General features: G+C 37.2%; 1 protein-coding gene across 1 annotated transcript in view; it reads left to right on the forward strand.

The window, feature by feature from the left end:
* ZDHHC14 (zinc finger, DHHC-type containing 14) overlaps nt 1-11,784 on the forward strand; it is a 52,082-nt gene extending 40,298 nt beyond the window's left edge. The window contains exons 7-8 of the mRNA XM_008944696.1: nt 1,564-1,666; nt 10,531-11,784. Coding sequence (XP_008942944.1) covers nt 1,564-1,666; nt 10,531-10,932 — 505 coding nt within the window. The 3' untranslated portion in view covers nt 10,933-11,784. The remainder of the gene's footprint in view (nt 1-1,563; nt 1,667-10,530) is intronic.
* The last annotated feature ends 12,254 nt before the right edge of the window (nt 11,785-24,038 follow it).

Genomic DNA, 24,038 nt, shown 5'->3' on the forward strand with positions numbered 1-24,038 from the left:
TGTCTTAGTAACTATAAACTCTCCAGTTGAAATTTTATATGCTGTGGTAAAATCTGTGTCTTTCCAAATGGGAAGTAACATTGTTCAAATCACAGACAAAACGAAACCACTACATTTTGGCCTGTGATTAAAAAAGTATATGGAAATATAATTGAAAACTATGTTTAATTTAAAAAATAATTACTTTGAATTAATTGAACCATAAATAGTTGAAAAGTTTTGGTTTTATTTTTTTTTGTATAGAAGTGATATGAGCTAATACACATGTAGAATATGGTACACAGTCTGTATATTCAGCTTTTTATGAGTATTTACTAGCAGAACCTAAGTGACATTTATAGTTCTCAAATTGAGAGGAAAATTGGATATGGCATTTTAGCAAAATCTTCAGGTCAGATTTTTTTTTCTAATAATCTGATATAGATTTTTACATATTAATTTGTCCACAAAACATTTTCTTAGATGGAAATAAAATTTTCTGAATGCATCATGATTTTGCCCCAGCCAGCAACTAAGCACCGTGCAGCCACTCGCTCACTCCTCCCCACTGCACAGAGGGGTGGAGAGGACAACTGGAGAAAACTTGTAGGTTGAGATAAGAACAGTTTAATTACTGAAATAATATAATAATAATAATACTGAAAATGGACATAAAAAGAGAGAGAAATAAAGCCCAAGGAAGACAAGTGATGCACAATGCAGTTGCTCAGCACCCACTGACAGATGCCCAGCTAGTCCCTGAGCAGTGATCTGTCCCTCCTGGCCAACTCCCCACAGCTCGGGGGAGCATGACATGAACTCATATCCTTTGGTATGGAAAATCCCTTTGGCTACTTTGGGTCAGTTGTCCTGGCTGTGCTCCCTCCCAGCTTCTTGTGCACCTCCTCACTGGCAGACCACGGGAAACTAGAAAGCCCTTCACTTAGGATTAGCACTACTTAGCAACAACTCAAGCATCAGTGTGTTAGCAACATTATTCTCACTCTAAATCCAAACCACATTAATATACCAGCTACTAGAAAGAAAATTAACTCTATACCAGCTGAAACTGGGGCAGTAAGAATAGTGGAGAACTATAAGCAGTGATAAGTAGCTGTCATGAAACACCTGGGAAGGAAGTTGTTTGAACAAAAATTCTTCTTGCTTTCTAAATTTTGTCATTAAGTAGCTTTGATTTACAGGTGTGGAAACCGATAACAAAAGCACCTTCAAAACAGATACTAATTCAAAGTGCACTAGTGAGCTTTGTTATTTGTTTTCACACCTGTCTTTTTGTGGTATTGGCTGATAAGCTTCTAGGTCTTGTGTATGATAAAAATCCAGAAGATTAGCAGTACATATGACTATGTGGAGGGTAGTATTACAAGGAAACAGTTACCTTGCTGATGAGTAGAAATGAAACCATGTGCTTCAGTTGAATAAAAGCTGACATTTTAAGGTATCGGTGAGGTATTAAGATCTGTTGTATGATAGAAAATTTTTCTCTTTCTGATTATCAAGAGGAGGTAGTTATTGATCAGAAATATCTCTTAACACTTTTTCTTTATTTTGATTATTCCACAGCTTAATTGACAGAAGAGGATTTATACAACCAGATACACCACAATTAGCAGGACCCTCAAATGGAATTACTATGTACGGGGCCACACAATCTCAGAGCAACATGGTAGGAATCATCCCATAGTGTTGTTCATCAAGATTCCTATGAATGTTTTTCTTCTCCACTTTCATGTGAACTAATCAAGTAATAACTAACTGGATACATCTGACACTGGGTGGAATGACTTGTTTATTAACAGTAAAGAAAAAGAAAACCCAAGGCTCCTCTTAGTGTATGTTTCACACAGTGTAATAGTTATTGCTCGTGGATTCTAAAAAACGAGAATTTTCTACGCTGTTGGTTAATTGAATATACTGGCATTTTGACTTGTACTGTTGACACCTGCTGTGTTTTGAACTGGAATATTCAAGTATTGTGGACTTGCTCTGGTTCATCATTTTTCAGCTAATTGTTATTTTGTGTGGCACTTTCTTCATACTTTTATTTCCTTCTTTGCTTGTACACTGTGGTTTTGCATAGATTAATGTGTTTTAAAAAGCAAAGATGAACAAAGATGAGTTTCTAGGGGAGAAGTATGTTGAAGAAAGAGCAGGAAGACACTGAACTTCCAATGAACAAAAAATGGCAACTGGATTGTTACAGAAAAAGCTTTCAAACATCTTTTTTTTAAACTGTGCCAATAGTTCTTACTTTGTTTTTTGCTGGTAGCATTGGCTATCATAATGGAAGATAGACTTTCCAATGCCAAGAAGAAGAAAATAACTGGAAAGAGATCTTTTTCCAAAGGCAAGCATCTTATATATGTGCCTATTTCTGAATTGTTATCCACATATCTACCTATTATGTGGGTTCTAAGACTATGTCAAAGAAGCCATGAGTTATGAATACCCTCTCTTTGCTAAAAAAAAGATGGCCACAAGACCTTCTGACATAATTCAGCCTTAATTTTGAACAAAAGAAGAAAAGATTCACTCTTCCCAGGCAGATTAGTTTGTGTCACTGATAAACTGGTATAAAAATTTTGCTGTAGGTCTGAAGCTGGTTTTACTTATTAATTTAAGGATTAAATGGAAGATTTGTTAGTCTCCTTAATAAGATGATGTATTAGAGATGCAGTATTAACTCTGAGTCTTCTGTGAGGTGCAGTCATGCAGAGCAAGGTAATACTGAAAGCAAATTTCACTCAGGACAGAGGAACTCTGAGAATAGAAGAGAGGGGTAAAAAGAAAAAAAGGGTGAGAAAGCAAACTTTAGAAATAGCCTGAAGTCTTTCAGGGATTACCCAAACTTTCTGACTCTGTCAAGGCTTCTTGTTCGTGAGGATCCTTAACCCATAATAAGTCCCTGGCATTAAATTATCTTAACACTATAAGAATTATACTTGCATTGTAAGAAGACGTTGTTATTATTACTAGATATTAATGAGAAAATCTTGTGCTGGTTTGATAGGAAATAAACTAAATTTGTCTCCAGAAATGGTGAAATCTGTTACTGTATTACTTTACATCAAACAGGTAGCTGTTAGGATTTTGAACTGTAGTGCCTGTAATTATTCAAATTCTTCAAGGATTTGAATTTATATGCTAGAACATTACAGTACTGGAGCTGAGAAACGCTTGGGTTTGTTAACAGTTATCAGAGTCACTTGGAAATATGCTTCCTTTCCTGAAAATGATCTCTCAGAAAATGCTTGAAAAGGGTAATACCTTGTGTTTGGAGTGGAGGAATATCTTTAAGACTGTGATGCCATTTTCCTCAGGGATATTATTTCCGGTCTGTATCCAAGACCAATTGGTTTACGGTGGCAGCTGGCTATCAGCATTAAAGTTTCTCCTTTGAGTTTTGTTGCAGATTGTTAAAAGATCTGCTTCCTTTCCCAGTCTTTCTAGCACTATTTTCTCTTCCCTATTTAAAATCTTGCATTCTTTTCTGAGTTGTTTGAAGCATAAGAAATTATACATTTATCTCCTGCTGGCAACAATGCAGTGGGACATAGCTTTACCTCTGATTTGTTCTTGTTTCACATTTCCCTTTTTCTGTCTTCTAAGGTCAATGTTTTTGCTCTTCTCAGTGGACTTGGTGCCTACTTTCAGGTTCCTGTCTCTCCCGTCTCATAAGGCAGCAAACAACAAAACTGATTCCTTTATTTCACAGTTAAGGTCTCAATCTTATCCACATAACAGACTTTGTTTTTCCCCCAAAATTAATTTACTTTACTGCTAGCTTAGTTGTTTTCAGTCATTCTGTTCAGTTACCAGATTTCCTGTTCCAATTTAAATTTAGACAGAAATAATCAAATAAAACTTCATCATTCTATTTAAACCTTTTTCCCATGAAATGACCCCTAGTACTTTTCCAGGCTTTACAGTCTGTTTCTCTCAGCTGTCTTTTCAGTACACAGTCCTACATTCTTCTGAAGAAGTGTGGGAACAGGAATAGTGGGAACACTAGCCTTTTCCCTTGAAAATGACCATGGAAGGTTCTTGAATGAAAAGCAGTGGAGCACTCTTTGGGGCAGAAGTAAAACAAGGCATGCATATCTCACTGTTTGATTTTTGATTGTTGTGTTGGTTGTTTTTTGTAGGGGAGGAATCTCTGCAAGATGCTCTAGAATCCCTCTTGATATAACTTCAGTTGCAAACATTTCCCGTGGTGATTGATGTTTTAAATAATAAACTAGCTCACACCCAGGACTCCAGTGGAAGCAAAACAGAGGGAAAGTCTTGTGGAAGAAAAGGTTTCCTTTTTACCTTGTGTCCTCACTGACAAAGGTTTGGCAAAAGATGGAAGATGATTCAGTCTTCCCCTCTGGAGGGTTGTATACCTCTTGGGAAAAAAGGTAGACATATAAAATGAAAAACCTTTTCTTGGAACTGAGGCAAGTGGGCCTCAATGACCTGGCAAGTGTGAATGGGATGTATCTGGTACTGCAGCGTGTATTATGCTGGTTTCAGATAAGGACGAGCAAGGTGAAATTCCTTGATTTTAGAGCATGTGTAGATCATAGTCCTAGTCTGTAAGTGGATTTTAAAAGGCAGAGGTGTAGGTGTTTATACATAATCTGTTTTAGCAATTTTAATGCTTTTGAGTACAGGAAATAACTTCCTACAAGTCTTAAGAGCGTTCCAGTACGCCTTTATGGTTCACCTCCTTGGATTTTATTCCAGAATGCCTTGCATCTTCTTACTTCTGCGTTGAAGCTTAATCATATAGGTTCCTGTATAGGTTGCAAAGATGCCTCTCCTGCCCACTGATAGTAGAGGAAAATTTTAGTGAACATCTTCTCTCACACCGGTCGTCTTTTATTCCTTCCCTTCCCTCTTCCCTCAAATCTTCTGCTCAGTGACTTGTGTCTTTCTAAATAGAATTCTGGTGCCTCACTGAACTAGCCTCAACATTTTTTAAGTCTCTCTGTGTGGCTTAGTACTATATTCTTGTTTCATTTCTTTTAATGATTTTAATTTTAACATCTAGCATATCATCATTTTTGCATTCAAGCTCAAAATAAGTATCAGGCTAGAGTTAAGAAAAACAAGACGCTTGTTTTCAGTGCAATACATTATCTCTTACTCAGGATGCTATTGTGGGGCATATTTTTGTATTTAACAGCTTTTGTGGTAATTTTGCCTTTGAGACTCTGAATATTTCATATAGGAGCCACCATATTTATACTAGTGACTCAGTTTGTCACAGTGTCAGTCAGGGTTGCTGCTATAATCAGTGTTTTACAGATGCATACTATGATTTTTTTTCCTAGATCTTTATAAAACAGCTTTTTCTCCTGTTCTCTCCTTAATATCTCCCTTATTTTATGAAGAACTGAAGTTGTATTCACTTTTTTGAAGGCTGGAAACACATATATTATTTTTTTTTCCTCTACATTCCCAGTGTTTTTCCTCTCATTTCCAATACAATTTGAAATTAATCTGGTAAATTAATTATCCACCTTCTCAATATCCTTATCTATGTGACAAGTTTGGTCACTTGGAGCTCATGATCTGTAGATATGCTATTTCCAAAATACTTCCCTATTGCAATAGGGAAATTTCAAATTTGAAAATAATAATCAGTTTTTACAAGCTATTAGTTTGATCACCCAAGTATCTCTTTTCTCATTCTTGAGAATTTTTTTTCACATGCAACAGTATTTCACCCACTATGAAATCATAGATTTCTCTGTAGTTTAGTTTGTCTTTCTTTTTTATTTTAAGGTTTATTTTTTTTGTATTCTGAATAGAAGTTCTTATTTCACCATAAACCCATCAGCTACCATTACCTGGGTCTGCGCTTGGCTTTCTCTTAAAAAGCCTCAGTTGATTCGTGGATTTTGATATGGGATATTCTATTCTTTAGTAATCTGTTATGAAGAAGGACAGAATCTATCTCACTCCATGCACATTTTTTGGAGGAATTGGTTTGGTTTATTTTCACTATGATGTCTCCAGGAGTTCTTTAATGCTTTATGAAGTGATAGAGTTTTACTTCCATCTACCTGTGTGTGAGGATAGGTTTATTTCTTCATTACTGAGAAATTCATATGTACTCCTGAGTTCCTAGACATCTCTTCTTCAGTGCTTAGTGAATTCCTTGTGTGCCAAATTCCCTTATTTCCAGTTCTCTCCTTCCTTTTCTGGATGAAAATTCTTTAGTTAAGAGTGTTTGTTTTCCTAGTTAGATGTACCACTGAAAACTGTAGGAGCCATAATAGTGCACACACAACATTTGTTACCGATGAGACAAGCCAGAAAATCCTCTCCCAAATGTTCACCTCAGGATTTTTATCACTGATCTGCAAACAGGAATCCAGATGATCCAGGGAACACAAACTCTGACCATCCTACCATACTTTTTCCTTTGCTTCTTTTCATATTCTCATTATTAGGAGCAACATTTTCTATCATGACAGTAAAAGGCACAGCAAGTACAGGAGCCCCAATTTGCTGGGAGATTTGTGAGTGTATTTCCTTGTATATTTACTGTCATATTTCTCAAATATAATTTATGATTGCCTGAAAAGGAACTTATGGCTCTTATCAAGTCAGCATTACTGCAGTCAAGGTCGATAGAGGTTTTTCATTAAAGCATTTTAGTTCACAGTTAAAATGGATTAAGAGCATATGCAATAAATCAACCTCAGCACTTGGCTTTGGGCTGAGCCGTGTTTTTAGAAGCAATTCTTTTGATTGTGCGTATTTCCTGCATTTTTCTCATCACAGGGCAGTATCGGAACACATGAACTAGATTTCTTTCAGATGATGTGCTCCCAGAATGCAGCCAATGTGTTCTAACCATTCATGGACCTTCAGTCCATAAGAACAAACAGTAGCTAGTCAAGTAAAATCCCAGGAACAGGTACAGTTTCCCCTTTGGCTTCAGAAGCATTTCTCTTCATAGATCTATTCCTGGCACACTGTTCTACTTCTAGTGGAGTCATTGACTTGGCAGGGTTTATGCCTCAGTTGTTCCACCGTTTCTGAAATCCCACAATTTTGAGTGTGAAATTCTACAGTTATTTGGAATCGTTATACAGCTCCATCCCTCCACTCTTTACTCATCTGTTGTATCCATCTAGTATGGTATTTCAGCATCCTTTCTGTTACTTCGTAGCACTGACATTCAGTGCTGTCAGACTCCTCAAAACTTCTTGTTTGTTCTTTATTCAGAGATGCAAAGGTAATTCAATTTGCTTTTCTCAGTCTTCTGAGAACTGTAACAATCCTTTAAGGTTACTACTGTTTAGAAAAATTTTAACAAAGCTAATTTAAAATTCAAGTAAATAATCCCTGGCTTTCGCATTAGAAATGTGAAAAATATATTGCCATGTACCACAACTATGTTAACATGTATGTTTTGTGTAGCTTAGAAAAAAAAAAAAAATGGAAAAAAATTGTTTCCTTAGTTGCTTGTATTAATTATTTGTGAAATTAGACAAAACCTAAAAGTTTGTGTTTATTTGCTTTAATTTGTGACTTTCAATGTGAAAATAAATACAGAGATGGCTAAAGTTTAATGCACATATATAATTTAACTTCTGTACTTGAAGAATTTACTAAGCTTGTCTTACCTTCAGAATCTGCCATTCCTCTGAAACAGTAGAAAGTGTAAATGGAAGGTAAAATCAGTAGATCTGAAGTAAGAAGGTACTGGTCAAATAATTTTTACAGTAGTTCTTTAGCTATTTAGATTTCAGTGCTTGGCTTCCTTTTTGTTACAGTCATACTTTTAATTTTTAAATGCTGGCATTGAATAATTCACATGATTAATAGCTGTTAAGACATTTAGCCCTACATTTCATTTAGTCAAGTTTCAAGGAAAAAAACAAGATGCCAGGTGTATAAAATCTGATTTCCTCGTTTAGCTTTGTGTTGGCTGATTAGACTCAAGAAAACAGTCTACCTGTATAGTATGTGTGGATTTTATCAGATGGTTTTGAGAGCTTCAGTGGACACATCTACCTTTTCTGGTATAAACCTGATTCTTGTCACTTTTGAAAGCTATTTACAGCCTGTATTTTTCCGAAGATGCTTCATGTTGATCACTGTTAAATAGAACCAAAAAGAACAACAACAAAAAAAAAAGTACAAACACCTTGAAATGTGTTTAAGAGGAGTGCATGGAAAGTCAAGGGGAGAGATACGGCACCTGAAAAAGTTTTAGGACACTGTTTAATGGAGCTTTATGAGATTACTTTATCTTTTCGATATTGATTCAGTTGAAACTCACTAGAGTTTGGTAAGAAGAAAATTAATTCAGAGGTTTAAAATGAGTTCAAGTAAATTACCTTCAGCTAATTTAAAACTATTTCTATTGCCTAGAACACCTTAATAATATCTATTTCAACATCAGTGCTAAAGTTTCACTGAAGTAATAAGCCAGCTGCTAAGATTGTTTATTTTCAGTGTACCACAGTGGTTATATGTGTTCCTTTGTTATTTAACATGCTCTGGCTGCTGCTTTTCAGAGAAGATGGATTTTGTTCATCTTCCCGAAGTCTGAAAATTCAGTTAACAGATTTTTAAGGTCTGCATAGTAAGGTCTATAGTTTAATTGAAATAAGCAGGTTTGTGTAACAGTATATTAATCAAGAATGAGCTATTCAGACTGAATTACTTATTGAAAGCTTGATTTTAAAAGATGCTGACAGTTTTCTTCTTAGTAAGATACTTATGCAGGGCTTTGGCTTTAAGCCTGTGAGTAATCCCTCTGAAATTGTGTGGGACCACTTCAGTTGTTTGGCTGGGGGCCGTTCATCATTTTGTAGGGGGGAAAAAATTGCTTGCAACATCTATGAACTCAATTTATGTAACAGGAAGTCAATGCATTTATCTTTCTGAAAGCATAAGTATTGGAAAATGCATTACAGAGTAAGGACTGGACTTCTGTCTGTCAAAAAAGTAGTTGGTCTGGGAGTCCTAAACCACTTATATACGGTTAAAATACTACCTATCTTCTGTGACCAAGTAGCCTGCTTGCATTGCTTTGTGAATGTAGCGTGTGTGCACCCATCATTAGGCTATTCAGTGATGGAATTGGAGGACCTGAAATTATCAGGGGAAGCATTCATAGTGATGGTTTTCATCGTACAGTAAGGGAAGCAAAAGTCTTTTTTGTAAACATGAGCTTATATAAAATATATCACAGTGGCATAACTCAAATGGGCTTTTTCTGTGATGTTAGTGGCAATGCCTGTGATTTGAGATATCTTGAACAGATACTGGATTTGTAATCTTTTAGTGACTTGATAAAGATCAAAGAAGTCAGTTGTAAAGCAGAACATACTGCTTTAACGCAATCCTTGAAATAACAACAGTGAATACCATGTCTCACCTCTGGATATACCTTTTTATTCTGCTTGCTTGCTTCTAAATTTTCTTTACTACATTGGACTTAGAGTTGTATTCATTGACTGTAGAGTTTCTCTTGCACAGCAGAACAGTAGTGTGACAAACGAATCTAGCAGGATTTTGAAAATCTGCAGAAGTTGTAACTGATCAGGCTATGAATCATATACTGTCCTTGCAAGCTATCAAAAATCATGTCAGTTTACGTTAAAGAAATGTAACTTGGCAGTAAGTGTACAACCCACTTAGCTAGCTGGACATTATTGATGCATCTACCTGTCTTGTCATCTCAAGGAATGAATGATAATTTTGTATGAATAGTTCTTAGGAATGATGTAGAGCCAAAAGCATTCCTGGTAATACTCACTGAGCTTAACTGAATTTATATAATGCTGAATTGGGCTTGTTATTGTGAAAGTGCTTGCCAGAAAACTTATGTTTTGTACTTTGATTCTTCACATTGTCAAGATTAAATTAATCAAGAAACAGCCTAAAAATTATGAAAGTCAGTATCAAATTAATGCATCTGCAGTGCTGCCTAATGGCTACAAATCCTCTGGAGTATCGAGTATAGTATGGTATATTCTCCAGAGCATATATAAAATTTATTAAATTGGGGGGGGAGGAGAAATTTTTGCTCATAAAGGCTGTATCATCAGCTATATCTGTCTTTGTAAAACCACCTGCATCAAAGGAATTCTTGTTCTGGAAAACCTGGAATCAGGGAGGTTTTGAGGTGGCCAGTGCAGTTAGTTACAGACAGGCTGTGCAGCTAAGCTTTCTAAATGGCTTTGAACAAGAATAAGCAAAGCATTTGAATTACAGCACTTGCAAAATACTATTTTAAAGGTTACCAAAACCCTTAAGTGAACACTGTGAATGTTTATCATCATTTACTTTGATAGCAATCCAAAGCACTGGCTCAGCTCTGCATGCTTTTTCTTTTTCTCCCCCCCACCCCGGGCAGCATGCAATGGGATTTTTGGGTGGCTAACTGTGGTATGATACTAATGGCTTTCTTTTTTTTCTCTTCACATCCCGTTCTTTTCCATACCTTTTTGTCCGTATTCTCCCTTTTTAATTTGTTTCCTTTGGTGTATATGATTTTCACTCCCTTCCATTCTACAGTGTGACCAAGATCAGTGCATTCAGAGCACTAAATTCGTTTTGCAGGCTGCTGCCACTCCCCTACTACAGAGTGAGCCAAGCATAACTAGTGAAGAGCTACCTTTACCAGGAAAGACTTCTATCAGTGGGCCATGCGCAACTCTAACTCTAGGGCAACCAACACCACCATCTTCTATGCCAAATCTCACATCAGATACAGGTTTGACAGACATGATACCATTAAAAGAGGAACACGAAGGTCATCAGTTTCTCACTCCTGAAGAAGCTCCGTCACCTCCTGGGATGCTGCCAAGTGGAAGTCCTATTACACACAGCCATACAATGCACGTCCTGAGTCTAGCCAGCCAGGATTCATTGCATGAAGACTCAGTACGTGGTCTTGTGAAGCTTAGCTCAGTTTGAACAGCTTTTTTGAACAGTGCACCATTTCTTGGTGTCCATACAAATCTCTGCTTAACAGGAATGACACTGCAGTACCACTGTAAGACTTCGTAACGTGCCTCTAATGGAAACTTTATTGCATAATGGAGTCTACTAAAGCGTTATTTTTTTCAGTGGAGCTATGGCATCTTTTTGACCAGATTGTTAATGGTTGTGCTTTGATGGTGACTGCATTTTATTTTTAAACAAAGCCAGAAACTGACAGTAATCTTGTTTCCTGAAGCTTGGCTACAGCAAGTTGGAAGTCAGCCTGTAACAAACACCATGTACAGTACAAAAGAGAGAGATTCTTGGGTGTCATGCTCTTTGTTCTATGCTCTTGTAATACACAATTGTTAAGGCTTACCACACTTGTGGCCCAAATGATCTGCACTTACATGTTATGCTACTAATATTTGAGATAGAAAATTACCATTCCATTTGTTAATACAAAAAAAAAAAGACTGCAGATATGGATGTGCATGCCACGCTACAGTATGTGTTACAGTGGTGTTGGTATTAAGAGAAAGTGCTGCTTTTTTATTTGTAACTTTCAAAGTGCTGTTTCATTTAAAGACAGTGCAAGAAACAAATTAATGGACTATATTATTTTTTCAATTTATTAAAGTTTATTTTAAATTAATCAGTGGTGCCTAGAAGATGGAGAATTACTGATTTGATCATGTTGCATATCATTTAACCTTCTGTTTAAGTGTTTAGAGTGAGGTATTGTGTTGTGCCATACCACAAGATTCTTCCACTCCCTAATGTGATACAATTACCTGTGGACTTCCAATAAAATGGCATCTTGTATTTCTTGAATGTGTATAGTTATCCTTGCACAGTTTTCCTGGGGAAAGAGGGGGACGTAGTTTGTAAAGACTTGACTGGAATATGTTTACATGAGACCAGAGCTATGGAGGAAGAGCTGGTTACAATTATAATTGCTTCAACATCTTGTGTGAGAATTTTCTGAGATGTGTATTTGTTCCCATTAGAAATCTTTATTTGCAAACAGTAGAGTTAGTCTCTGCCTGAACAGTAATTCTACATTTAATATTTTAAATGAAAATCTTGATTTCATAGACTTCTTCTGTCTGTATTTTTTTTTTTAAGTAAAGCATAACAAAAAAGCTATAGGTTTGGGTTTAGTTTTGTTTGTTTGTTTGTTTGTTTTTTTTCCGTTACAGCTGGAGAATCTTAGTTAAGCTGAGAAAGTTTAATAGCTTTAATACTGTACTTACAATGCTTTTCACAATTTGGAACCTGGGTTCTTCTTTTCTCAGGACAAACTAAGTGCAGAATGTGCTATATCTGATGCTTCTCTGGCATGAAAGCGTTCACCAGTTAAGAAATGTGACAGTTCCATATTGTTCACCATGGTTGCTCACTGACACCAAATCAAAAATCTTTTTATTTCCATTGTTGAAATTGAGGACAATGAACCTGCAGAATATCAGTCACCCATCATGAGACAAGATACTGACAAAAGCCCTACTTCAAGATTTCATACAAAATCTGTTTCTATAATTGATGATGCTAGCTTTGACCTAATTCAGCATGTAGAACATGACAACGCTTTCTATCAGTGCTGCAACAAGTCCCCCAAGGAACCTCTGGCAGACAAATCTGTCCAAGCTGTTGGAGCCACCCTCCTGGCATTTTCCTGAAGATAGAACAGTCTGGAGCTCTTTCCACCAGCCAAACTGTAGTGAGTGACGTGCCCCATTTGGCTTGTCTCCCAATAAGCCCCAAGTATCAGCACTTATTTCTGTGTCTCCTCTTGAAGAAGAGTCAGTGATGCTCATCTTCTTCAATTCGTCGTTCCCTGATGTGGCCTTTCATGTACGAAGCCGTGAACATCTGCATTAAAGCAGATAAGAGATTGAGGGCTGGAGATACTGGTCTCATAGACCTGGCTAAAGAATCCCAGCTTTGAGTGTATAGGCCAGTACTGGATCATTCTCTCAAAGGTGTCTGTGGGTACTTAACTGTGGAGGCATTACTCACTTCATAGAAGGACAAGTCAAACATTTTTCACATGATATCAAAGCTTCCAATTGTAGCAGTAATGATGAGGATCACTATTTTAAGGAAACTATCCTTTTTAAGTCTTTCTGAAATACCTGAAGGATTTTATGCTTCCAAGAATACCGACTTGGTGACAATGTTTTTATGTCATTGCCACTAGGGAGTAGTGCAAAGAGCTGCACTCAGCTTTATGCACACAAGAAAGTTTGTGTCAGTTTTAACAAGAAACGGAAGGGAGGAGAGGATTAGAGTCTTAGCACTGTCTTCTTTATGCTCATGCTTTTCACCATCATTTTTTGAACCTTTTGTTTTGTTTATAAGAGAGGTGTAAGAATTACCTAGCAAATAGGAAGCAGATGGCCTACTTCAGACAGATATGGTAGTTACATATTTGTTCCAGGTGACTTTTTTCTTTTCATTTTTAAGATGACAGGTTTATTTATTTAACATGCTGCCCATGTCTTTAAGTTTGGCATTTGAGAATAAATTAAATAGTTTGAATTTGTCTATCTATATATTTATATTACCTATATTGTCGGCCTGTTTTCCTTCCCCTCTCAGTCTTCTTTTAAATGGTGGCATCACTAACCTCCCTTACACGACTGCTTCATGAGGACATCTGCTGGAAGATTTTGGAACTAAGTCTGTTAACCCATCTGGTGTGGTAATTTCAGCCGTTGATTGACAGCAGGCAGTGATTTAGCAACAGATTGATCGAAGAGGTGCCTCTGACAAGCTTTTTGGTCCTTCCCCTCACCTCCATCACTACTGCCTTCAGTCATGGGCTCTCCCTTCACTGGAACTTGTGTGTAGATCTGGAACAAGTCAGTAAAGTAACTATTCACCTACTCAACAGGTTTTTTGTTTGGGTTTTGGGTTTTTTTTTGTACTTTGAACTATGATTACACAGCATGGGTCCAAAATTATAATCCTAGTGAATACCACACCAGGGAGTTTGTGTGTTTTTTTCTTTGACAATTTATATACTAATATTAAATAGTTCTTTCAATGTTAGTCTGATTTATAAATGTAGAATCAAAGTGAAATTTGATATTTTCAGAAGAGTAATTTTTTTTTCCTACAAAGTCTAAAGTGTTAGAATATGTAAAAAATCGGATGAAAAAATGTTTATTCTGGTTTGGTTTTGTTTTTTCAAGTAACATTTTTCCCTTCTATTTACCTATATAATATACTGCATAGAATGAAATACAGTTCTTCATAAGATGTTTTTAAAGACTCTTTATTCTTGTGATTTCTCAAAGACATTTCTATTTTAAAAGGGAGGTTTATAATCGTATCAAACAGTAATGTAATAAATGTCAAAATATTACTGTATTTTTGTATTACAGTGTGTCCTTTATCAACTCTTCATCTGTTCATGTTAACTGATGATACAGGTAAATGTATTTCTGCATAAAGTGGTTAATGCATTCATTAAAAGGAATGTTACAGGTGGAAGACAGCTGTTTTGCATCTGATCTGAGTGAACAATCCTAGAAGCAGCACACTGAATAAACCCAAAGTCCTATGGGTTAGCAACGTGTCACAAGTGAGATGACCAACTTGTGATATGCAGATTTTATATTTCTTTAAATCTATATAGTGAGTACAATAGTTCATGGTAAGTAAATTTTTACCTAATATTCAAAATACTAAATGAAAGAGCATATTTGCAGAACTAAAAATCTTGACCTTCTGTTTGTGTTTCAGTTCCCAAGTTCAATACAGCTCGAAGAAAAACTCAGCAATGTTGTAGAGGGATCCAATCCTTTGCTCCCCTTCTAGTTTAAATGATATGTGGGAGCTGTCATCATGTATTTGTTGATTTTTTTTTTTTTTTTTTCCCCTTTCCCCTCCTATCAGCATTGCTACCCTGAAGTTGAATGTGATGTGTTTGGCCATGGGCCAGCCTGACTCTGTTTTAAAAATTAGTTGCTGCCTGAGTGATTTTGTTTTAAGGGCTGAATTGAAACGAGGTAGTATACTTTCAAATATTCTTAGGCCAAATATATGAATGGAATGTCTTATAGATGGTTGCATATAGATTTAGTTCATTTAAACTGGAACTGGCCTATTTTTCAGGATACATCTGGGCAAGGGCTTCCCAGTTTTGATTGTCTGCCTGCAAAGACATGGCAGTTTGACATGTGGCTGAGTGCCTTGCCTGGACTTCCAAAAGACTGTTAGGATTAAGAGAGCTATTTAAACCTAGCCAAATCTAGATTAATTCTGAGTTGATGCAGCAAATTCAGTTCCATCACCAGAAGGCAACTATCTTTTATCATTAAACTGTAGAATTTGAAGGTTTGTCACAACCAATGCAGGGTGGGGAGGAGAACAATCTTTGGATGTTAGGATGAGATAAAATAGGAGCTTTTTTCTAAGGTAGGTCAGAGAGGACAAGATTAAGAAGATGAAAGGGAGAAGGCTAAGTGAAAGCAGAACAGAGAAGATTAGCAGGTGACACAAAGGAAAAGAGGAATTACCTGTAAGCTGTGCAAGGAGAGGGTATAAACAATAAAATCACTTGGGGAAGAAAAAAGACAGCCATTAATATTAATCAAACTATTTTTTAAACTAATTACTCACTGATATTCAAATATTTTTCTGAGAAATTTGTTTAAAATCATTGTGGAAAAAAAATAAAATAAGGTCAGACTTTTGAAAGAAAGCAATTGTAAGAAGATGATGAGAAAAATGCAAGGAGTGGATCTACCCTCAAGCTCCTCTCCTCTAATATCTTTTCCTACTTCTGTTTTGAAAATATATCTGTAAATACAAAAACAGGTGAAACATTGGTCCCTTTGAAGTTGATGGGAAGCTTAAGACATTGACCATGCTAAAAACAGTGATTGCTTTAGCATTTTGCATTTCCATACTAAAAATTGTTTCAGCATTCTATATTTCCATACCAGAAGTGCGACTGCACTGAGAAAATGAAGGCTATCGTATGGTTCTGTGTTTCTTGGGTTTCTTGGGACATTAAATTTTCTCACCTTTAAATAAAAGTGGTTTCCTAAGCAGTAGTCTCATCAGTTGGACATGAAATCTGGAATTCAGTCAGGGTTTCTGTGGCTAGTAGGAATTAAGACTGCCCCGTAGGAAGTAAGACTGCCCCGTAGGAAGATGCTTAACTTTGGAGTATGTGCTGAAGTAATTTTCATTGTCAAAACATTACTGCCAGTGTTACCTTGATGTTTTTTATGACTGTCCCAACTTCAGCTACATTACCTCTCCTGAAAACTTGGAAAAACAAAATTAAGTTTAACTCCACTATCATTTAAATCTCCCCGAATCCAAAGCTAGTAACAGCTGCTGGGATATACCTGTGTGCATCTAGGTGTAGTCACAGAAAGGGAGCACCTTAAAGCAACTTGGCTGAGTGAGCTGTGATGCAAGGAGAACTCTTGGAGCCTTTCTTGAGCTCCTTGTGAAAGCACCATATCCAACTGAGAAAAGGATGTGCTTTTAGCAGGCTCAGAAGTATCTCACTTTGGTGTTACACTGTAGTCTGTTCTGAGCAATCTGCAGGGACAGGACTGCACTGGGGACTGCCAGGTGGAAGATGAGGTGGACTAATCAGGTGTCATAGTTGGTAGGGAATGGACTTGAAAGAATGTTGAAAAGTTCAGTAGTGGTTCAGGTAGTGGCACTGTGGTTAGGGCAGTGTTCTCGTGAAGGGTACAAGTAGGTGATGAAGTGATTGCTGTTACATATGTGTTTGCTAAGCATGAGGGGTTTGATAGCAAAGGTGTTAAAGTCCTGTGACCTACTTCCCGAGTCTTATACACTGTCAGGAGAGCGAGCCCTAGTGCCCTGTGGGTTCACACAGTTTGTCACCAGGAAAGTTCATTTCTCAGTTAAAAATAGCTAGTTAGAGGTGAGAGTATTAATTTAATTCAGTGTAAGCATGTGTAGTTATTGCATGGTTTTGCAAGTGAACCATGACTTTGTCACAATAAATAGAAAATTTGTTATAGGATTTCTAATTTTTCTGTCCTGCTAGGTGCCATGTCGTAGTGCAGAGGGTGATTGTGGTTGTTGGCTGGAAGAGGAAGGGCAGAATTCCTGGCAGAAACCACAGCTAGATGAGTTGTTTTTTTTTTTTTTAAGCAAAGTGTTAACTTTCCTTCTAGATAGGTCACAGGAAATTACAAGCATGCTCAGTAGTGCTGACTAAACAGCTAAGTTTCCAGCACGCAGAAAATGCTTTTGTGTACTTGGTTTTATTTAATTTGAAAGGAAAAACAGGGTTCTGAAAAGTTTCCACAGATTCTGAAAACGTCAGTTGAAAAGCCTTTTGGAATACAAATGGTGTCTAATCTTTAAATTGTAGGTTTATGTATTTATATTTCATTTTTTACCTGGATGACTTTTCACCTCTCTTGAAATATTAAAAGAACATCTCAAAGTCCTACTGTTTTTGTAATATTCACATTGTCTATCTTTTACAGTTGAAGAAGAAAACAAGGTTAAATGCTTTATTCTATAATTACATAATTAGCAGCTGTTTCTAATATTCTTGTCTTACTCCTGATTTTTTTTTCTCTCATATCAAAAATTAAAGTCCACTTTTATCCTTAAATCACTATTCTGTAACACATCATGCCCTGTGTTTTTTAAAATTACTCAATAATCAGATTTCTGAAGGATAAGTCAGGAATACTAAAAACAGTTTATACAACAGGAAAAACAAAACAAAGCAAAAAGCCCAGACTAATTTTTTAGAGCTTGTGTCACAAGACTTTACTGCACGATAATAATAGAATTGGCAGAGTTGATATGAGCTGACTTCCTGTAGATTCCAGATTCTGATCTCAAAGGGAGGCAGAGAAAATCCGTATCTTCCATTTTAGGGTATCTCTTTCCTTTCATCCTCAAAAAGGCACCTCCTCAGAAAATTCTGGGACAAATGAGCTCAGGATCCAGTCTGGCAGACAGATGCATCTGACTCAGCCTTTACCCCCTCAGTCACACCACCTTCTATGTGCTTACCCAGCACCCTGGCAGGCAGCTTCTCTGACTTCAGAGGCTCCTGGGAAACCCTCAGCCTGCAACCCAACAAGCCTGCCTTCCTACTGCTCTTTCATGTGGGGATACTCTTGAAACTAATCATTGAGCTCACCAGGGAGTTTTTCTGGAGGGTGAGAGAGGCACACAGGAACAGGAGTTTCTCAGTTTCTTGTTTTCATGAAAAGCACAAGATTTTTGTATATTTATGACCCCTACCCTTTTACATCATTTGATTGAAATATATTATTCTTTAGGGGCATGGAGGTTTGCATAGGAAACCAGGCTGAAAAAAATTAAAAATTTGCACTGACAGGCTAAAATATGTTATGGGAAAGGTTTATTATGTGGGTGAGGAGGGAGTAAGAAGACTCATATGCAGAACTTTTTGACTAAGTGCCTGGGACTGAATTTCTTCTGGCCTTTGGTTCTGTGTTTATTCACATTAGTATTTTAATGCACTTTTGAAATTAATTTTCCAGTTATCTCTGCGTTGCACTTCAGCTCATATTATGGAGCAGTCTTGTAATACAAACTAGATTTCCTTTAAATAAAAAATAAACCAGATGATGGATTCCAGTACCTAATGCAATCCAAATGCTAACAGGACCAGACTGGAGCTGGTCCAGAGTTTCTATATTTAAAACTCACAGTGTGGACATCAGGTCATCAGCACCAAATGTCTTGATGCAGAAATCTATGCATATTAAGCTCACTACTTGTGAAAGCAGATATAACCATAGATAGATTTCCCAACAAACTTGCATCGTTCCTCTGGTTCATAGTACTGAAGTTGTGGTCTTCATTATTAAAAAAATAAAATAACACCCCCACAATCTAGTAATCTGTCAAAATTAGATTTTGTAAATTTATGGGACACATTTCTTTAAAATTTAAAAAGCAATTCTTATATGAGGAAGTCAGTAATTATGTGCCCAGAAGATGCTCCTGGAATTCTGTCAAATGCAAAACTAACATGTGCAATTCTGGGATGCACTTCGGGTATCATCACCTATCTCTGTAAGCTGCCCACTCTGACAACCTGTTGTCTGGAAATCTTGGGGCCTGATTTCTTGTACATATCAGTTTCATTAGTTCATGAGCCTTTACAGGAACTATTACAAAGAGATGGTAGGGCTTGTTTAAATTTATGCAAATCTATTTGAAGAGATTCAAGTATGTATTAACTATTTATGTTGCTTCTGAATTATGGCGAGTTTTGTTCCCCTCTAGCCCCTCAATAGTCAGTTGCTCTGGTCTTACATTCCTGACATCTTAATTAGTGGTGCTGATGCCTGAGGAAATGAATGCATGTTTTGAGAGTGATGGTTACATTTCTTCTTCCTACGTATTTCCACTGGCTATAATGACAATAGTGTACTGCAGAATTTTACTAACACATTTCAAGGATAATTAAGGAGTGCAGCACTGTTTAGAGTATGCACATAGAATGTCTTAAAGGTATGCATTTCTCTCACTGTAAGGAAGGAGCATCAGATGACATTAGAGATCATAGGCATGTGGTGTAGAGTGTTGGGTTTTATCTAGTCTCATAGGAGCAGTCACATTCATACAAAACAATACTTGTCTGTGGCCACTAGTGTTAGTGGGAATGTAAAGTAAGGTGAGATTAAAGAGGTAGCCTCAAAGTCTTTCATTTAGTGCCTTTGCACTGAGATACACAACAAGAAGTTGTTGATTGCACCAGTACAGTGAGAGATGTATTGCATATATGATATGAGGAAAATATGAGTGGGGATGCTGCATGGAGCTTGTTATAGGATTCATGATGACTGTGTGCAAACAAAGCACGCATACAAGCCTAAAATTTACAGCTTGTTAGTAATTTATCTTGCTCAACATATTAGCTGTTGACCCAGGACACTATTCATATCAATATAGGTGCTTGAATATCTACATTATAAATATTTGTTCATGCTGAGAATTCTGTACTGACACACGGCAAGTGATCAGTCTCAAAACATAGAGACATTTCTCTCGCTTTTTCTGGAGCTGGCTTTTGTTTCTTTCTCATAGAAAACAAAACAAAAATAAAAGGTCTTATCTTTGATACCAAAACCTATTTTCTTCCTTTCCCCACCCAGAAACCCACCTGTACCTGAGACTAATGACTTTTGTTTTCCTGTTCTGTGGTTTGGTAGCCTGTAGAACTCGTGAGCCCACTCCTACAGTAACCAGGAGGTTGTCCTTTCCCAGCTGCAGCTTTGCACGCAGCTCATCCACGCTGGTCCTGCTGGCTGGTAACTGGGTCTGACCAGTGCCCTGAAGGGGACTCGTAAAGATGAGCCAGATACTGGTTCTTGCTTGCTGACCTGTTTCCTTCTACAGAATCCATAGAGTTTACAGGGTAGTAGCACTCAGAGCTTTTGAAGACACTCTCCAGGGTTATAGTTAGGCTGGTTTATATAACTAAAATGTTTGAGAACTAACATGCAGTGAAAAATGATTAGTTATTAAGATTAAATTTTACAATTTGCAAGTAATATAGAAATATAACCTTGTGTGTCTCTTTATGTGAAATCAGAATCTTGGCTATCTGTTTGTAGAGTGCTGATAAGTTTAGAGAAGACACGGAATTTCCAACAGAAATATACAGATCAGAAGACAAAATCTCTGACCCTGTGCAGGCAGCCCCACTTAATTAAAGAATTTGGGGGAGGGAGGAGTGTTGTTTGTTTTACCTTTTCAGGGTACATAAATGACTAATACTGTGTTGGTGTAATTAAATGAGCCATATTTTCTGAAAAAGAACAGAGTACCTTTTTTGAGTGTAGAAAGTCTGTTTGATTTAATTTGATTTTTGTTTTATTTTATTTTAAACACAGCTTTTCAACATTCTGTGTCTGCTATATCAGATAACGTTTAACCCAAATCAACAATAAAACATATACCAAGATTTGATGTCTTGTCAGGGTGCTCTGCTGTCTTCACAGAGCCAGGTGCCCTCTCAAGACAGCATCATGATGTAGAGCTGAGGGGTTTTTTTTCTGTCTGTTCTCACAGATTTAGGCAGTGTTTTGCTTTATTACATTCAATGGTAAATCTTTCTGTAATGTTGAGTGCAATAAGTCTCAGTTCTGCTACAAACAAGGCACAGGAAATGTTTTTAGGTTTCTTTTTTGTCTCTTGAGTTGAATGCTGACCTCTACAATCTCTCTTTCAGTTTCTTCTTCTAGGTGGACAGTGACTGTTTCTGGATGTTGCTGTGTCCTGCTTTGTTTTTCTGATTTTGTGGTGAGGAGGCTGTTCTACCAGGAGGTTTCTTTTAAAGGAACATTTGGCAGTGTTCCTCTTTTGATTTCTAGTTGCACCTCTCTGGATGGAGTATAAACAGTTTCAGATGTTCAGCTCTTAAATTAGAAGATGGCAAGGTCTGTAGCCTTTTACTGGGCCTCAAATGTCATGTCCTCTGTTTGAGACAGGATTTTATTTTATTTTTCCCCTACTTGTGTAGGTCTTTATTAGCTTCCTCAGTGAACATAGGAATTTACAGGTGTTACAAAGATGCAGTTATATTTATGATCAAGTGAGCAGATGAATTTTAACTGTTTCTAGTGATGCATGAACAGAAAAAAGTTTTCCCCACAGTTGGGTAGGTTTCAAAGAGTAGGGGGATAATAAGATTGTATTGGTTTTGTCAGCCAAATACATTTCAAAAACAAACAGCCCCAGTCAGTTTTCAGGGGAAAAGAGCTGCTCTGCATATCTGGGCTCTTTAATTAGACCTTTTTTCCTGGCCACACTTCCCTTTCTGACTTGCGCATAGATGTCACTTGTCACCACCACTACTCTGGTCAGTGTTAGTAATTGCTTCCTAAATTTGAAAAACACCAATTATGAGTTCTGAGCTAAGCGATGGAAGAATATCCTCCTCCCCTTCACTTGAAGGCCTTGGGCTATCAGTTTCCTTCCCAAGACTCCTATTTTCTGTGATTCTCTTGCCACAGCAGCATGACTGCCTCCCCCAGCCTTGCAGTGTCGCTCCCTGTATGGCTGCAGGGGGTTATTGTGGGCTGGCTGCCAGGCTCAGTGTTCGTCCTTGCTGAACTTCATAGGAATTCGGTCAGCCCTTCAGCCTGCCTTGGGATCTCTGAATGGCAGCCCTGCCCTCAGCACGTTGCCTGAACCCCCACCTCCACCGCACCATGCAACAGTTTGTTGTCATCATTCTCTGGAATCTTCACGTTTATAGGAGGATGCACACTCACAAGCTCAGGATGATTGCGTAAGGCTGTTTTTCCTTAGAAAATCCTTCTAAGCAATCCATACAGTTTTGCTTCCCACTTGGATTTTCTTTACATGCAAGTCCACGATGGCACAGACTTTCAGCCGTGTACATCTAATGCTAATATCTGACTTTGTTTTCCTGCTAGAAGAAAATATGCCTTAGAATACAGCTTCTCTCGATGTACTTCTGCAGCTCCCCAGTGTTTCTGAGTTTAGCTAAAGTAATTTCTTGAGTTCATTTGAAAGTCTGCTGAGAGCTTTAAGATAGCAGATTACTTTGTGTAAGTGGCTTGATGGACGACTCAACTTATAAATGATTGAGTGCCTGTCTTTCCAGAACGGATGAAGCTAGGTTATGTGTTCTATAATTTAGAAAATACTTAACACTTGATTGAACAGGCACATGCAAAAAGAAACATGATTCACTCAGTATTAGAGCAGATATGTTACTTTTTTTTTTTCCTTTGAAAACTGTTCCATGTTCATCATTTTATGTTCAGTAATATCAGGGATATAGGGTTATGCACCCAGGTCTAGAAGGCAGTGGGAACAGTAACAACCCTGTTTAGTTGTACTGTTGCATTGGAGTATTTTAAACTTAATGGATTATAAAAACAAATGTGTTGGAGTTTTTTTTATTTTTTCTTTCAGAGTAACTGCTTATTTTTGTGCTGCTGGGTTCAATTATGTTCTAGTTCAGCCCTACAGAAAATTTAAGGGTTCTTTTCCTGTGAAGACATGTATCTGCAGCAGGTACCTGTGCTGTAAACAAATGTATTGTTTATCAGACTGTCTTAAGATGCATGTTCTTCCATTTAACTAAATGTTTATTTACTGAAGTATAATTCATAGCCACTGTCTTCTTAAAAATGTAACTTTCCAGACAATAATTGTGCCCACTTGCAACAATATGGGAAGCTTCTCCTGCAGTTTTTAGTTAAACTGATGAAAAAACACTGTGTAGTGAACCCACATAACACTTGTGCCTAGCCGTAGTCCCTATGTCTTCATGTCATGAAGCCCTTGCTCTTGAAATGGAATTTCACTGAGAGTTGATATGTTTGTCAGTCAAAGAAAAACAGTTGCTTTTTTCAGGATCTGATATAGACAGTTATGTAGAAGTTATTTCTACATAATTAAGAATTTTTACAACAGGAAGGCATTGCAAAAGGACTGTAATTCCTCCCAGAACAGAAAATAGTGTCTTATATTGGCAAGCACAACATCCATAAAAACACGTTTTGACTAAACTGCAATAAACTGAAGAATTCATGTTCTAGAGGGCAAAAAAATGTCCACTGTGAAGGGAAAAAAAAAAAAAAAAAAAAAAAAAAAAAAACCTACCACAATTAGCAAAGTGGTTTTGGGGAATGGTGGGATATGGCAACTAATTAGTGAACAGGAAAGAGTTTTGTAATTATTCCTGTGAGGGAAAAACAAGGACCCCACTTTCAGGTTGTAAAATTTTGCCTGCAGTCAAGGTCTTCTGAAAGTCTTGTCCTACTCATCTGTAATGCTGTGAAATTGGCTAAGAATCATAGAATGTCTGGGCTGGAAGGGACCTCCAAAGGTCATCTAGTCCAACCCCCCTGCAATAAGCAGGGACATCTCCAAATAGATCAAGCTACTCAGAGCTTCAGTGAGCCTGATCTTGAATATCCCCAGGGATGGGTTCTCTACCACCTGTCTGGGCAACCTATTCCAGGGATCTATCACCCTCATACTGAAGAACTTTTTCCTAACGTCTAACCTAAATCTGCCCTTTTCTAGCTTAAACCATTACCCCTCATCCTGTCACT

This window comes from Merops nubicus, unplaced genomic scaffold, assembly GCF_000691845.1.
Source record: "Merops nubicus isolate BGI_N331 unplaced genomic scaffold, ASM69184v1 scaffold6407, whole genome shotgun sequence".
In the NCBI taxonomy this organism is placed as follows: Eukaryota; Metazoa; Chordata; class Aves; order Coraciiformes; family Meropidae; genus Merops; species Merops nubicus.